Source organism: Typopeltis vanoorti, chromosome 6, assembly GCF_054136105.1.
Source record: "Typopeltis vanoorti isolate ZY-2024b chromosome 6, IOZ_Tvanoo_1.0, whole genome shotgun sequence".
Classification (NCBI taxonomy): Eukaryota; Metazoa; Arthropoda; class Arachnida; order Uropygi; family Thelyphonidae; genus Typopeltis; species Typopeltis vanoorti.
This window is the reverse complement of record NC_143554.1, coordinates 116,082,838-116,096,626: the sequence shown is the minus strand read 5'-3', so window position 1 is coordinate 116,096,626 and position 13,789 is coordinate 116,082,838. Positions and strand designations below refer to the sequence as shown.

Sequence of the window (13,789 nt, the reverse complement as noted above, 5' to 3'; positions counted from 1 at the left end):
AAAGGTTTTAAAGTAAAATTTTGGATGTGGTTTAGAAGAACTTCCCATCGATGACTTGATGAAGAAAAGAAATTATAGATTGACTGAATAATGTCAAAAAATAAAACCATATCTACATTGCAGCTTGCATCGCTCAATACCAAGTTCAAGGAATGCGTACAACATGGAACAAAAAATGCTCTAGGATTTTTGTTCCTTAAAAGTGCTTGTACCCCTGCATTCTTCCCCTTCATATTTGACCCGTTGTCATATCCCTGACCATGGATAATTTGAATATTTAAGTTTTTTCTTCTAATAATTTTAAAATTACTTCAGTCATACCACTTCCTGTTGTATTATTAATTTTAATAAAATCTAGAAATCTTTCCTCTATTTGTATAATATCTTGGGTTTCTTCATTTATTTCTTTTATAGAAACATATCTTGCAATTAAGGACATTTACTCCTGCCGCGAAATATCAGTGGTGCAATCAATAATTATTGAAAAATACTTAGCATTCATTATTTTAGGTACAGTTTTTTTTAAAATTTCATTACTCAATATATTAATCATTTCGTTTTGTATACATTTCCATAAATAATGAACGTGAATTTCATTGATTTTTATGCGTTCTACATGTTTTTGTAATATGCTGTCAAATGCGGCAAATAATTCAATCAGGTTAAAAAATTTTCCATTATTATTTGTATATAGAGTATCTGAACTTCCTCTGAACACAATGTTTTCTTTTGCAAGAAGTTTAATAACCGATATTATGCATTTTAAAGCATGCATCCAGTGTTCTTGTTCTTTTTGGAGTAATTTTAGCTGATGGTGATCAATTTGTAGTTTCATTTTTTAAACGCTTTTCCAAATCGATCCATTTTTCAAAATTATTAAAATGTTCTCGAGATTTTTCGTGGCACTGAAGAACTTGGGATATATGTTTCCAATCGTTATTTCCTTCCGAAATTAAGTTCATAGTTCGAATATTAGAAAATAATTTGCAGCAGAAACAAAATACTACATTTTTTTGAACTTGAGTAAATTAACCAAGATCTTTTAATGGTTTCTCCATTATTCAAAATCCTATTATAATGCGATACATGAAAACTTCTATTATGTTCATCGCGTGGAAAAAAGTCTCTCTTGATTCAGCAGGAGGACCTCGTTTTATTAATATATCAATTATTGAATTGAACAAGTTTGGCTATAAAGCTGGATCGTCAAAAAGCTCGTAATTTAGTTTTGAGGTATTTGAAGTCGAAGCTGTTGGTTCCTCAAGAGCCTGATTATCATCTAAACACAAATTCGAATTTTCAGTCTTGTCAGTGGGGGATTCCACAGGAACGTTGCTTTCACTGAATCTTGTTTCTGATAATTTTAAAAATTTCCACAATTGATTTTCTTGCCGAGCTCGAATAACTTCTCATTCTGCTCGTCTTTTTCTGTATTGATGACCAGAAAGGATTTTCATTTTGTTTCTCTGGTCTGCCATTTTTGTCTATTCTGAAATCATAAAAAAAAACTTTTTTTTTTTTTTTTTCCATAAAGTATGGACCCAAAGCAAAGTAAAAAATTTAGAATTGAATCGTCATTTGCCAAGTCTAACCCCTTTACCAAATAATTTTTATCCAATTTTACTGCATTAAGAAAACAAATAAATTAGCAAAATAAAATTAAAAATTACCTTGTTTAATATTAACATACAACTCGATATAGTAGTCAATGGGCACAATTTTAATATGCAAGAGTTCGTAAAATAACAAGTTACAAACAACATGGCTATAGCTACAAAGAAAATGAAATGAATAATTTATTTAAAAAATCATTACTAAGATAAATCACATTTAACTACAAACTTACCTTCATAAATACAAGGTAACAAAATTCATTCAGCAAGCTAATAATATAATACACATTAATACAGGGAGAGCAAACTGGCATGTAAGAAAACTTTGCAGATATGTGAAAGATTTATAATAATAATTATTATTATAAAAACCTTGATGGAGTCAAAGACTCATTGTGGGAGGTCTACTATTATACACGTAGCTTATCATACTGGGCCTTAAATATATTTACTGTCTCTGTACTCACCACGCTCGAGCAATGTATTCCAATCACTCGCCACTCTCCATGCAAAAAACCTGCTCCTGACTCCCTTTATATGAGCAAGGTGAGCACACCTTGCTCACACAAATTCCAAATCTCTTTATATTGCATGTTGCTTTCTTTACTTGCTCTTCCTTTTCTCTTTTCTTTTTGAGAAAAGTAGCTCCCTATAACTTTTTCTCTTTCAAATTACTGATCTAAATGACAATAAATTTCCTATTGATAAATTATTCTATTTCTATTAATTATTAATTTTGAGTTAATTTATTATTTTTAAGAGTGTTAAAACAATTAAATCTTATTTTAAAAAATCGATTTAAAACAGTTCCTTCTACAGATTTTTACTATAAATAATTAATTTATACAATAATTTGATAATTAAAGGTTAACTATAATTATTGAAGGCAATGTAAGATGTAAAGTTTGCTGCCACGAGCAATTTTGGCATTTTAACAAAATGCGCCTCTGATTAATATGTTTATAATTTATAAACTATCTTTAAAATTTTATTTGTCAATCAAAAATAAGTACACAATTAAAAACAGTCAAAAATTATCCAAAGTCACTTAAACACAAAATACACAATGCACTCAATATGTTTCACATTTAAAATTGAAATGATGCTGAAAAAAACGTAAGTGCATATCACGCTGTTTCGTCTATCCAAATTTGAAGCAGAATTTACGAAAACGAACAGCGTAATATACACCTATGTTTCAGACTAAATATTTTAATAGATCAGTGTTTCTGAAACTTCAGATATCTGTGTACCCGTTCTTTAATTTTCATTATTACCAAGTACCTTATGAAAATAATAATAATAAATAAAAATACATTTCATTGTAAATGTCTGTTTTATTTGAATTTAGATGTACATTTAAAAAAAAAATTATTTTTAATAAAACAAAATTTATAAAGATCCTATACATTTTTACTTAATATAAATAATTTATCAATGAGAGAAGTGAAATTGCTTATTTCTATATCTGCTATATTGCTCTCTTTTGTGCATTTTATAAATCCAGTATTTAACGAATGATCCATAACGTGAGAATTTGAAAGCTAAAAAAATTGCCGTATTTACTCGAATATAACTCGCACTTTTTCCCCAGAAATTAAAGCTAAAAAATCGTGGTGTGAGATATATGTGGGCATTTTCAAAAACTAAAGTTTTCAGGGAAAAAAAACAACTCAAAATGGGTATGACTTATCATCATCAAATTCCTGCCATGTACCCTCATGGGGTGTACAGGATATGATAGTACTACATGAAAAAAATTACATCATTACTAACTTCTTATCTACAATTTTCCTCCAAATCAGTCTGTTACTTGTCAAGACTCCAACATTATCAGATCTTATATTTCTATCATCTAAGGCACTTTGTACCGTATCAAACCACCTATATCTTGGTCTTCTTCTGGGTCGTTTTCCTGCCAACCTGGCAGAGAACACGTGTTTTGCTAATCTTTTCTCTCCCATTCTATTTAAGTGACCATACCACCTGAGATTAGCTCTGCTAATGCATTCCTGGATGCTGATAATGTCAAATTATTTGAATATCTTCGTTTTTAATATGATATTGCCATTGATGCCATCTGTTCACGCCTCTAATCTTTCTCAGAACTCATATTTGCGGTCTCTAGTCTTTGGTCAAGTGTTTTACTTCTGACCCAGCTCTCAGATCTATAAGTTAAAACTGGTTTGAACACTGTCTTGTATACAGCTAATTTAGTGTTCTGACTAATTTCTTTCTTATTCCATATGAATTTATTCAATTGACTTCCCACCATACCAGCTTTGCTGATTCTGATGTCTATTTCCATATTTAAATTACGATCTTCACTAAAAATCGTGCCCAAGTAGCTGAAATGCTTTACTTGTTCCTCAGTTTCTCCATTCACAACACAGTTGACATTTTCAATGATTCTGCCTATTTTCATTGTCTTTGTCTTTTTATTGCTGACCTTCATACCATATCTATTACAACAGCTATTCAATTTAGTCAGAGAATCTTGCAGACTTGTAGCGGATTTATTTAGAAGTATAACATCATCCGCATAAAGCAAAGAGCTGACATTAACATCTCCAAATTCGATATCATGTTTAATACCACTTTCCTTCATAATGTGATCCATATAGATAATGAATAACAGGGGGGATAATGTACATCCTTGTCTCACACCAAATTTAATATTAAACCATCTTCCTGTACTTCCTTAAATTCTACAACTCAAATAAAGACTAAGTATTGCTTGATGTAATGCCTCATTGACACCATATAACTGCAGCGTATTGAATAGCTTCTCTGTTGGCACCTTGTCATATGCATTTTCCAAATCGACAAAACTTAAATACAGATCTTTGTTATATTCCCATGCTTTCTCGACTATTTGTCGTAAAGTGAAGATTTGATCCTGACAGCCTCTATTTGGCCTGAATCCAGCTTGTTCTTCACCAAGCTTTTCTTCCACAATTCTTCTCAACCATTTCTCAAATATACTTAATAGATCAGGAACACTCAGTAGGGAAATACCTCTGTAATTCTCACATTGAGTTTTATTTCCCTTTTTATATATGGGTACTATGAGAGCTCTACTCCAATCATTGGGAATTCATCCCTCTGTCCAGGCTTTCTGAACTATGCAGTGCAGCCACTGTATGACTTTTATATCACCATACTTCAGCATTTCTGGTCGAATATCATCTACTCCTGCTGCCTTTCCACATTTCAAGCTTTTGATGGCTTTTTCTACATCAAGTATGGATATGCATTTCTGACTGCATGCCTGGTCAGTGCTTTTTACCACTGTGCTGTCATCACTGCTTGTTTCATTTAGTAGTTTTTCAAAGTAATTACTCCATACTTCAAGGATATCTTTTCTCCTGTTTTCATGTCACCTTTATCATCTCTAACTCCTTTTACAGCACTTTCCTCCTTTCCTAAGCTTCTTCAACAACCTCCAGATTATTTTGCCACCTTCTTGATATTTATTTTCTATATTCTTGCCAAAGTCCTCCCATGACTTTTGTTTAGCTAGTTTTACACAGTGTTTAGCATTCTTGCATTTGTCTCTGTATTCTCTAAGAGCACAAGCTGACTTATTTGACAGGAACTTTTGATATGCTTTCTTCTTTTCCTTCACTGCCTCTTTAACTTCCTGTGTCCACCAGGGAGTTCTGATTTTTTTTTTTATCATTGCAGACAACCTCACCACATGCCTCTCTGACAGAATCAATCAATATTTTCTTCAGAGTTTGCCACTGAATCTCCAAGGTTTGATTCCTGTCCTCAAACTCTTTCATTTTTTTTTCAATAATCTTTCTGTAGTTTAGTCTACAGTTCACATCTGAGAGCTGCTCAACCTTTATTCGCTTTAAAACTTTCTTATGTTATTCTTTTCAATATGAAATTCAATTTTATCCTGCTCAAGACTAAATAGTGATCACTTCCAATTTCAAATCCTCTGTACACTCTGGTGTCCTGCAACAGGGAGAAAACATCACTATCAACAATAACATAGTCAATGAGACGTTTCTTATTTCTTGCCTCTTCTCTCCATGTGAATTTGTGCACATTTTTAAGTTTGAATATGGTGTTAGTAATAACCAGTCCATGTCCTGAGCAGAAATCCAACAGATATTTGCCATTATTATTAGCTTTTGCTCTTTTCTCCAAAATATTTTTGTATGTCTCACAATCATTTCCTACTCTGCTGTTTAGATCCCTAACAAGGACCAACTTTTTCATTTTCATTGTGTCAGTTGCTTTTTCTAAAGCATCAAAAAATTCCTGCACTTTTACCTTAGTAGAACCTTCTTTGGGACCATAGGCACAAATAAATGTCATTGTCCAGTTCCCCACCATTCTAATATTTGCCCACATTACTCTACTCGAGACTGACTGCCATTCAAAAAGATTAGCCTCGTATTTTGTGTTGAATACTATGGCTACTCCTTCTTTTCCTTGATTGTCATTGCCTGAATATAACATTTTGTATTTATTCCTCAGAAAGATCTCACCAGTTTTGGTCTTTTCTGTTTCAGTCACCCTTATTATGTCGATCTGGTACTTATCTAATTCCTCAGCTAGCTCCATTTCTTTGCTATTCAGGCTTTTTACGTTGATAGTATCTTTAACTCTGGTGATGTTGAGTTGGGGCTTGTTTTCAGATTTGTTCCAGTAGCTGACTTTTCGCTGTTCGCCCTGGTTCCCTGGCGAAAACAACGGGGGCCTTGTTTAACCGATCACGCCCCAGACGGCATGAAATTTTGTCATGTTGTACCATCATTTTTTATTTTGGTTTAACCAATAAGAATACAATTTGGTCAGCTATATCCCACATTGCCAGCCCATCCTCGTTCGTTCAATATCCAAGTAGATACCCAACAGGGTGCACCACGAGAAGGTGAGGATTGGACATTAGGTCAGAAGCCCTGGTCGGTTCTCTGCATTCCTTTAAAGGCTATGTGGAGGTCTCCTCTCAGTTATACAGCTTTGACCCTTAAGCACCCCTTAAGGGTCAAAGGGGTATGACTTACCAAGAAGCTTCTATTCTTCATCACTTCTTCTTTCCTTGAGAGCAGTTCCTTGTGCGTAACGTCAAAATTATCTACCCAAATAGAAACATCTTCTTTCCCATTATATCAAGCAAAAATTACAAGTAATTTAAGACTTGCGATACATATCGAACAATCCTTAACAAATTACTAATGAGAAGTGAAAGATGTGGGCCATTGTAGGCCAATAGAGAAAAGGCAGCTATTAAGCAGTACGTATGATTGGTGTAGTATTAACCAAAGATCGCACGATCCAAACAAAAAGCAACAATTGAATGGAAATGCTAATTCTCTTAAACTGATTTCCATAATATCTGAAATATATTCACTATATATTTCTTAGTTTTAACACTTTGTGTCGGCGTAGTGTCAAGCAAAACCTTATGTTGCATCAGCAGCGTGGTGTTGCTTGTGTCTATATAGCAGTTGCTTTTGGAGGGGAGATGTAATTCATTAGTTAGTGTTTATTTTCCCAGTTGTCTGTAATTGCACTATTTGTTGAGAAATATATTACACAGTCTGCAGATATTTGTGAACCTTATTCAGTGACATAATAAAAGTAATTGTTTTTCGTGTTTCTGCAATATAGTTGCTGTTGTGGAGGGCATATTGTTTACTGCAGTGAGCGAAGAGAATTCATGCATAATATAATTTAATATATAGACTATAAAAGTTTATATATATATATACAGCGTACGACGCGGTATATCTGAGAGATACATTCATTAGTAGTATGTGCTAAAATGCAAAAAATAAAGAAAACACTGCAAATATAATACATGATGGTACAAATTAAGTGAATATTGAATCCAATATTATTTCATAGCTGAATATAGAAACTACAAGAGTTTCGTGCCGAATATATAGAAACTAAAAGTTTCGGCAGATGCAAGCATAAGTAGTGCCTTATGGGCAACTCATAGTAAAGTTTGAGCAAGCACCAGACCACCTTCCTTAGTATTTTCCATAAATGTAAAGCACATCTAGCGCAGTGCTTCCCAAACTTATGGATGTAGAGGCCCTCCCCCTCATCGGGGAAAAAAATCGTAATACATACATTATTATAATATTTATTGTATTTATATTCAGTACAGTTTACATTCAAGATTTTGCATTTGTAAGCTTCTTTTTTTGTGCTTCTTATCAATACCTTTGAAATGAAACTTATATGAATAAGCATATATTTACTAATATTCATTCAGCGCTGAAATACACAGGAAGCAAAATTTGCGAATGAACACCAATGTGTGATTTTTTTCCATTAAAATATAAAAAAATAACATAAAGGAAATAATAAAAATTAAATGCATTTCTTTTAAGATTAAAAAAAAAACTGCTTAGTCTTAAAACATTTAAAATTTGTTTTCATTATTTTACGGATCCCTCAACAAAACTTGCGGCCCCCAAGGGGACCGCGGCCCACAGTTTGTGAAGCGCTGTTCTAGAGGACATGTATGATAAATAAGCCTTTGGCTGTCTATTTCAGTAATACACGATGGTTTATTTATTTTCAGTTACAGTCTAGAAATTATTGAAACAGAGAAATATAAAGAATAAAAATTTTTGTTACAAAATAATGCCAACATCGATATTGAAAGAAAATAAAACTAAACAAATGCATTTAACAATAATTAATCAGAATCTTTAATAGTTGGATTTACAAAACTGTCATAACAGTCATCGCAGACCTTGCGATGACTATTATGACAGTTTTGTAAATCCATTCGATGACTGTTATGACAGTTTTGTAAATCCATTCGATGACTGTTATGACAGTTTTGTAAATCCATTCGATGACTGTTATGACAGTTTTGTAAATCCATGCGATGACTGTTATGACAGTTTTGTAAATCCACAATATTGCTATGCTGAAAGCATAATACTTTTGCAATGCTTGCAAAAATATTTTGATAAGCGACTCGTTTTGGATACATAGCACATAAAACATCTTTTTGTTTGTCGAGGGAGCTATATCTATGTTATCATTAGAATTTCCTTCAAATTGTGTCTGAAATTGAGGTTTCAGGTGTAAAGGCCTATTCACACCTGTAGAGATTTCTGAACGCCTTTTATTTGTTCTGACGCTAACTGCATTACGAGATTTCTAATAAATATTTTGCGCTGTATTTTCACATTGTTGTTCAGCATATGAATAATCTGACCATTTATATTTATGAGCTATACTGACATCAGAGATTGCAAAAAAAAAAAAAAAAAAAAGTGCGCAGTATTGCTCGTAACAATATCTGTCAATTAGCAAGTATCTGCCGGGACCTCCATGGGGTCAAATATCACAAATCTTTGCATAACACGTGTTAAACCAAACTGACAGCAACAAAAGTGCAAATTAGCACTCATAATATACTCATGACCTTCAACCTATACAATAGATAGTTTAAAGAATATTCATATGAACAATTAGCACGTATCTGTCAGATCAGATGCGAGCACCCGAGTGTTAAGCAGAGACATGAGGCAGACTGCCTCTATACTACACCCTGTCGATGGTACTGGTCCCAGGAATTATCAAAATAAAAATAATTATTTGGAGCTTATATAATTAGTATAAAATATACATATTTTTATAAATATGTATATATAAATTTATTATTTTTTTAAAATTTTTCTGCCTCCAGTATAATTGTAACACAAACTCTTAAGTTTTCTGCCATTTTACTTTTCAGCCTGCTGCATTCGCCCATTCTGCTCCTGCCTCGCACCAGGCCTGTGAACAGACTAGTGTTTTTTGATAATCATAATTTCCATGACAATGTGCATTCCTCTCGTTATTAAAGTTGTGTAATATGTCACTCTTTCACTCAGGTTTTCACCATTTTCTCCCATCTAGTTTCCCTGAATACCAGGTTTTCTACCAGTTAATTTTTCAAGACTGCTGATAGCAAACATATTAAAGTAAGCCATCTCACTCTGCACATCCACACCCTTAACTATTCTCTTTATGCGGTATACACATCAGAACTTGCCACCGTGGCCTTTATTAATTTACACTAATATGTCTTTTCATATCCTTTCTCATGCTGTATTTATTATTAGGCAAATCATTTTTGTTCCCATCAAAACTACCATCTTTTCTTTTCTTTTTTTAAATTACATTCATCAAATTTTTGATTTTAGCATGTGAGAAACTTGAAGTAATCATACAGTTGCCAATCACTTTTATGATTGAATTGCTGTACCATGTAATATCCTTCTTTTGGCAACTGATTTTACCTTCCTAATTATCTTTACATCTTGCATAATTCACTTTTTTGTCCTTCTAATGCCTCTCTTTAATTCCCTTATCATCCATCTAATAATTTCCTTTACTCTAAATATTTCAAAAGTCAATTCATATTATTCTGGGGCAAGCCAACTTGTAACAATTTCACTAGCATTCCTCTTTGTTGCTGCGCTGTTGCTTATGCAAGGTTTTGGCCCCTATACAACTTTAATAATTGTATTCCAATAAAATAACAGGAAATATGTTAAATACTATCAAAACACAAATCGGCAGTAATACTGGTATAAAAATGAATTCCATGAAAATAACACAAAATTGCTAATTTCACAGGACCTTCCACTAGACTGGATACAGCATGGAAAACTTGCATAAATTGGAGAATATGGGGTTGGATTATAAAATATTAGCGTGGATAAGAGGATGGATAATTAAACAGGTTTAATAGTTCTGTTTTGTGCTGGACATGGTCAGGTAAAAAAATAGCCATGTGTAGTGGAAGATCTTAAACTAGAAGCCTAAGGTCCTAATGAAGATGTGTGCTGGTAGCTAGCTTTTGGCAAGAAGGTCCAAGAATTTTTGCCAAAAAAAAAAAAAAAAACCATTTTTTATTTATTTTCCTGAAAACTGCTGACAATTCCAAAAAGTCAAGTTTGTCTCTGCAGTGAAGCAGTCATTTTTTTCCATTTGATTCTGTTATGTGTCCAAGGCATGAGTGAACATAGTAGTGACAATGGATGTTGGCAGATCCTCCCAGTTTGTGTATAATATGAGCAGTTGCAACTTGTATGTACCATTAGTACTAATGCCCTCATTTCACCTTTGCATCTTTTCTCAATTGCAACTATTGTGGAGAAAATAACTTAAGATTTTCAATTGAAAAAATCCTTTTATCAAGTTTGTACATCTTAATTTGATGTTAAGAAATAAAGGCTTTAAATTCCTTTATAAAATTAATTCTTTTATGAAGAATTGTAAGGCAATTTTACACTTTATCATACGTTTTTGTGATATGTATTATGAAATAAAATGCTGAAATGCCTCATTGTGAAATACAGCACACATTTCAATCCTTTGCTTTGTGTTACTGAAAGTGTTTTTGTATTACCGATAATTATTTAAAACTTAACAGCAATATCTGTGTATTGAGCAACTACTGTTTTATATACTAATAGGAGGCACATCACAGAGGTGAGGACTAGATTTTGGATGAAAATCAGTACCCTGTTACTTTATGCTCTCATTTGACATCCTCAGTGCACTCCATTACATATGTATTGTATTTTAAATATTGTTAAATTGGAGTAATTTCTTTTGGTACATCTGTTATAATATTCATGTTTGTTTTCAGTTGTTCTATTGACTGGAGGAAGGGGAAAAATGTAACAGTAAAAACAGTTAAGAAGCGACAGAAGCACAAAGCCAGGGGTGCTGTTCGTACAGTCACAAAGACGGTCCAAAATGATTCTTTCTTTAATTTTTTCAATCCTCCTACAGGTATAGTATATTGGAAATATGTTCTGTATGAAGAATATCATCTTAAAATGCATTTTTTTAAATGGCTTGCAGTTAATTGTGAGCAGACTTTAGGTTTAGCAACTGAAATTGTATTTTGCTCTGTAAATGCAGAAACTTTCTTGTATACAAAATCCATTAGACACAGTAAGTAATGATTAAGTAAAAATTAGGAAAGATGTCTCATAGTGCAAATAGCAGTACAGTGATTTAATTAAGACAAAATATGGAGTAAAAACAACAGCTAACTTGAATATAATGCTGTCAACTAGAATGGTGATATCAAGCAGGTGATCATTTTTGATAATTGCTAAAGATGAAAACATCTTGCACTTGACCTGAACTGTCCTTTGAACAGTTTTTCATATTTAAAACTGCTGTGAATTAGGCCAGTATCATTTCACCGAAGAAGGAAGAAGTGGAGGAATTTTTTTGAATCATTGAAGGCAGCTGACAGAAAAAGTAAAACTGGTCCTTGTTGGAGATGGTTTCAACACTTATGCAAGATCTGATTTAAGGTGTGAAATGCTGGGTGATTTCACTAATCCCTTTTTCCAAAATATGCTGTGTTATTCACAAGGAAGCTGTTAAACTCTGGTTAGAGATAGATCAGCCTTTCATGGTTGACAAATTCTAAATTTGCTTGATTGGAAAATATGTATCAAGTGAACTTCAGAATTCTGCTGATAGGTTCCAGAATGTATATAGGATATGAATTCTGTTCTGTTTTAGTATCTTTCATTAAGGATTTGAGAAGCTGTTGCTGTAAAAATGAACAACTGTTCTGCTTCGTTTGTTAGTTTAACAACTCTGTTCTGGGAGAAAGGGGAAAGCAGAACTTCAATTTATATATCTGCCAGTAAAGATGGGTGTATGATAAATTCTGATGGATAAGTTCAGGTAAACAGGAAAGTCGGAACTCTTTTTTTTCCCTCCCAGGTTGAATTGAATTTGCAGATGCATTCTGTTGAGTTGTAAGAAGATGGTTAGTTAATTTTTAGAATGAAAAAATAAAGCCAAAGTTCTAATTTTTTCAGTAGCAAATATATTAATTCAGAGGAGAATTGAGGCTGAATGGAAAGTATCCTCTAGGTGGTTTATCAGTAGTCTCTGGTACCTTGAGTTTAGTTTCACTGGCAGATATATCCTCCATGAACATGTTTAGGGATTTGAATTTGAATGAGAAAACATTGTTTGAGGTACAGAGACTTTATAGCTCAACCTCAGTTCTGTTCTGAATTTGCTACTGGAATGAAGTTTGGCTTTATTCTAAAAATCAACTAACCATCCTCTTATAACAAATCAGTAGAATACTTTTGACATGCATGTTTGCATTTATCATTAGCAATTTTCTGATACCCTCATGGGTGTATTCAGTTGTTTGCATTGTACGCTAACCACTCGGCCAGCCTGGCTGGCCGAGTGGTTAGTGTATCTGCTCTCCAGCCAAAAGCCTGCGGGTTAGAGTCCCGCCATGGGCATAGATGTTTGTGATTGTCTTTGGAAAATACTAGTGGTGGTGATCGGCAATAGATGGCATTGGCATAGTTGCGGTCAGTTGGTTGGTGGATTGAGTGGCAGAGACAGAGCTGTAGAGCAGGTGCCCTCCCTGGAGGTGTCTAATAACAACAATAATAATAATAATAATACATCTGTAAAAATTTGTTGGCAGAACAAATTGCACGTATCCTATAATCTTTTGACATGCATGTTTGCATTTATCATTATCAATTTCCTGATACCCTCAGGATGTATTCAGTTTGCATTTATAAGCATAAATATTAAAAATAAAAATAAAACAGATTTGTTGCAAAATATAACTATCCAATGATAAACAGAGGATGTGTATATTGGCAACTTAAAGGATGACAGGAAAGGACTTATCCATTGAACTTGTGTATGATCAGGTAATTCATCTGTGTGTTACATGAATTATGTATGCTAATAGAATACTGAGCAAGCAAATCTGTCACTAATTTTTTTTAATGTTTCATTGGAAATTCCCAGAAACTGCATAAACATGAGATTTAGAAGATTGGAATGAAAATGATTCTGCATTGTGAAAACCTCCCCCATGCTGACACCATTCTGCACTATCTCAATCAAAATGAAGTTTCATTGTAGCACTGCAATTCTATACTATGTATAGTGATTAGAGTATTTAGTGTGTAAACAACTGGAATGAAAATCGTCCTTGTATAGTGGGATGCATCTCCATCCAGTAGACACCATACTGAATAAATGCAAACAAGGCAAAGAAGTGTTATTGTAGCACTAAATACATCAGTGTCCTAACAATCTTATTTCAAAATAACTGATTGTTGAAAATTCTTAGAATAAATTTCCTCTATCTCAAATCCTGTCATATTCTTTATCCCAAG

At 33.1% G+C, this 13,789-nt stretch overlaps 1 protein-coding gene across 2 annotated transcripts in view; it reads left to right on the top strand.

The window, feature by feature from the left end:
- Positions 1-13,789, top strand: part of LOC150105844 (nucleosome assembly protein 1-like 1) — a 157,991-nt gene that overhangs the window by 108,642 nt on the left and 35,560 nt on the right. For both annotated transcript variants that reach the window (XM_090394373.1, XM_090394375.1), the window contains exon 11: positions 11,245-11,390. In XM_090394373.1, the coding sequence (XP_090250499.1) occupies positions 11,245-11,390 (146 nt within the window). The remainder of the gene's footprint in view (positions 1-11,244; positions 11,391-13,789) is intronic.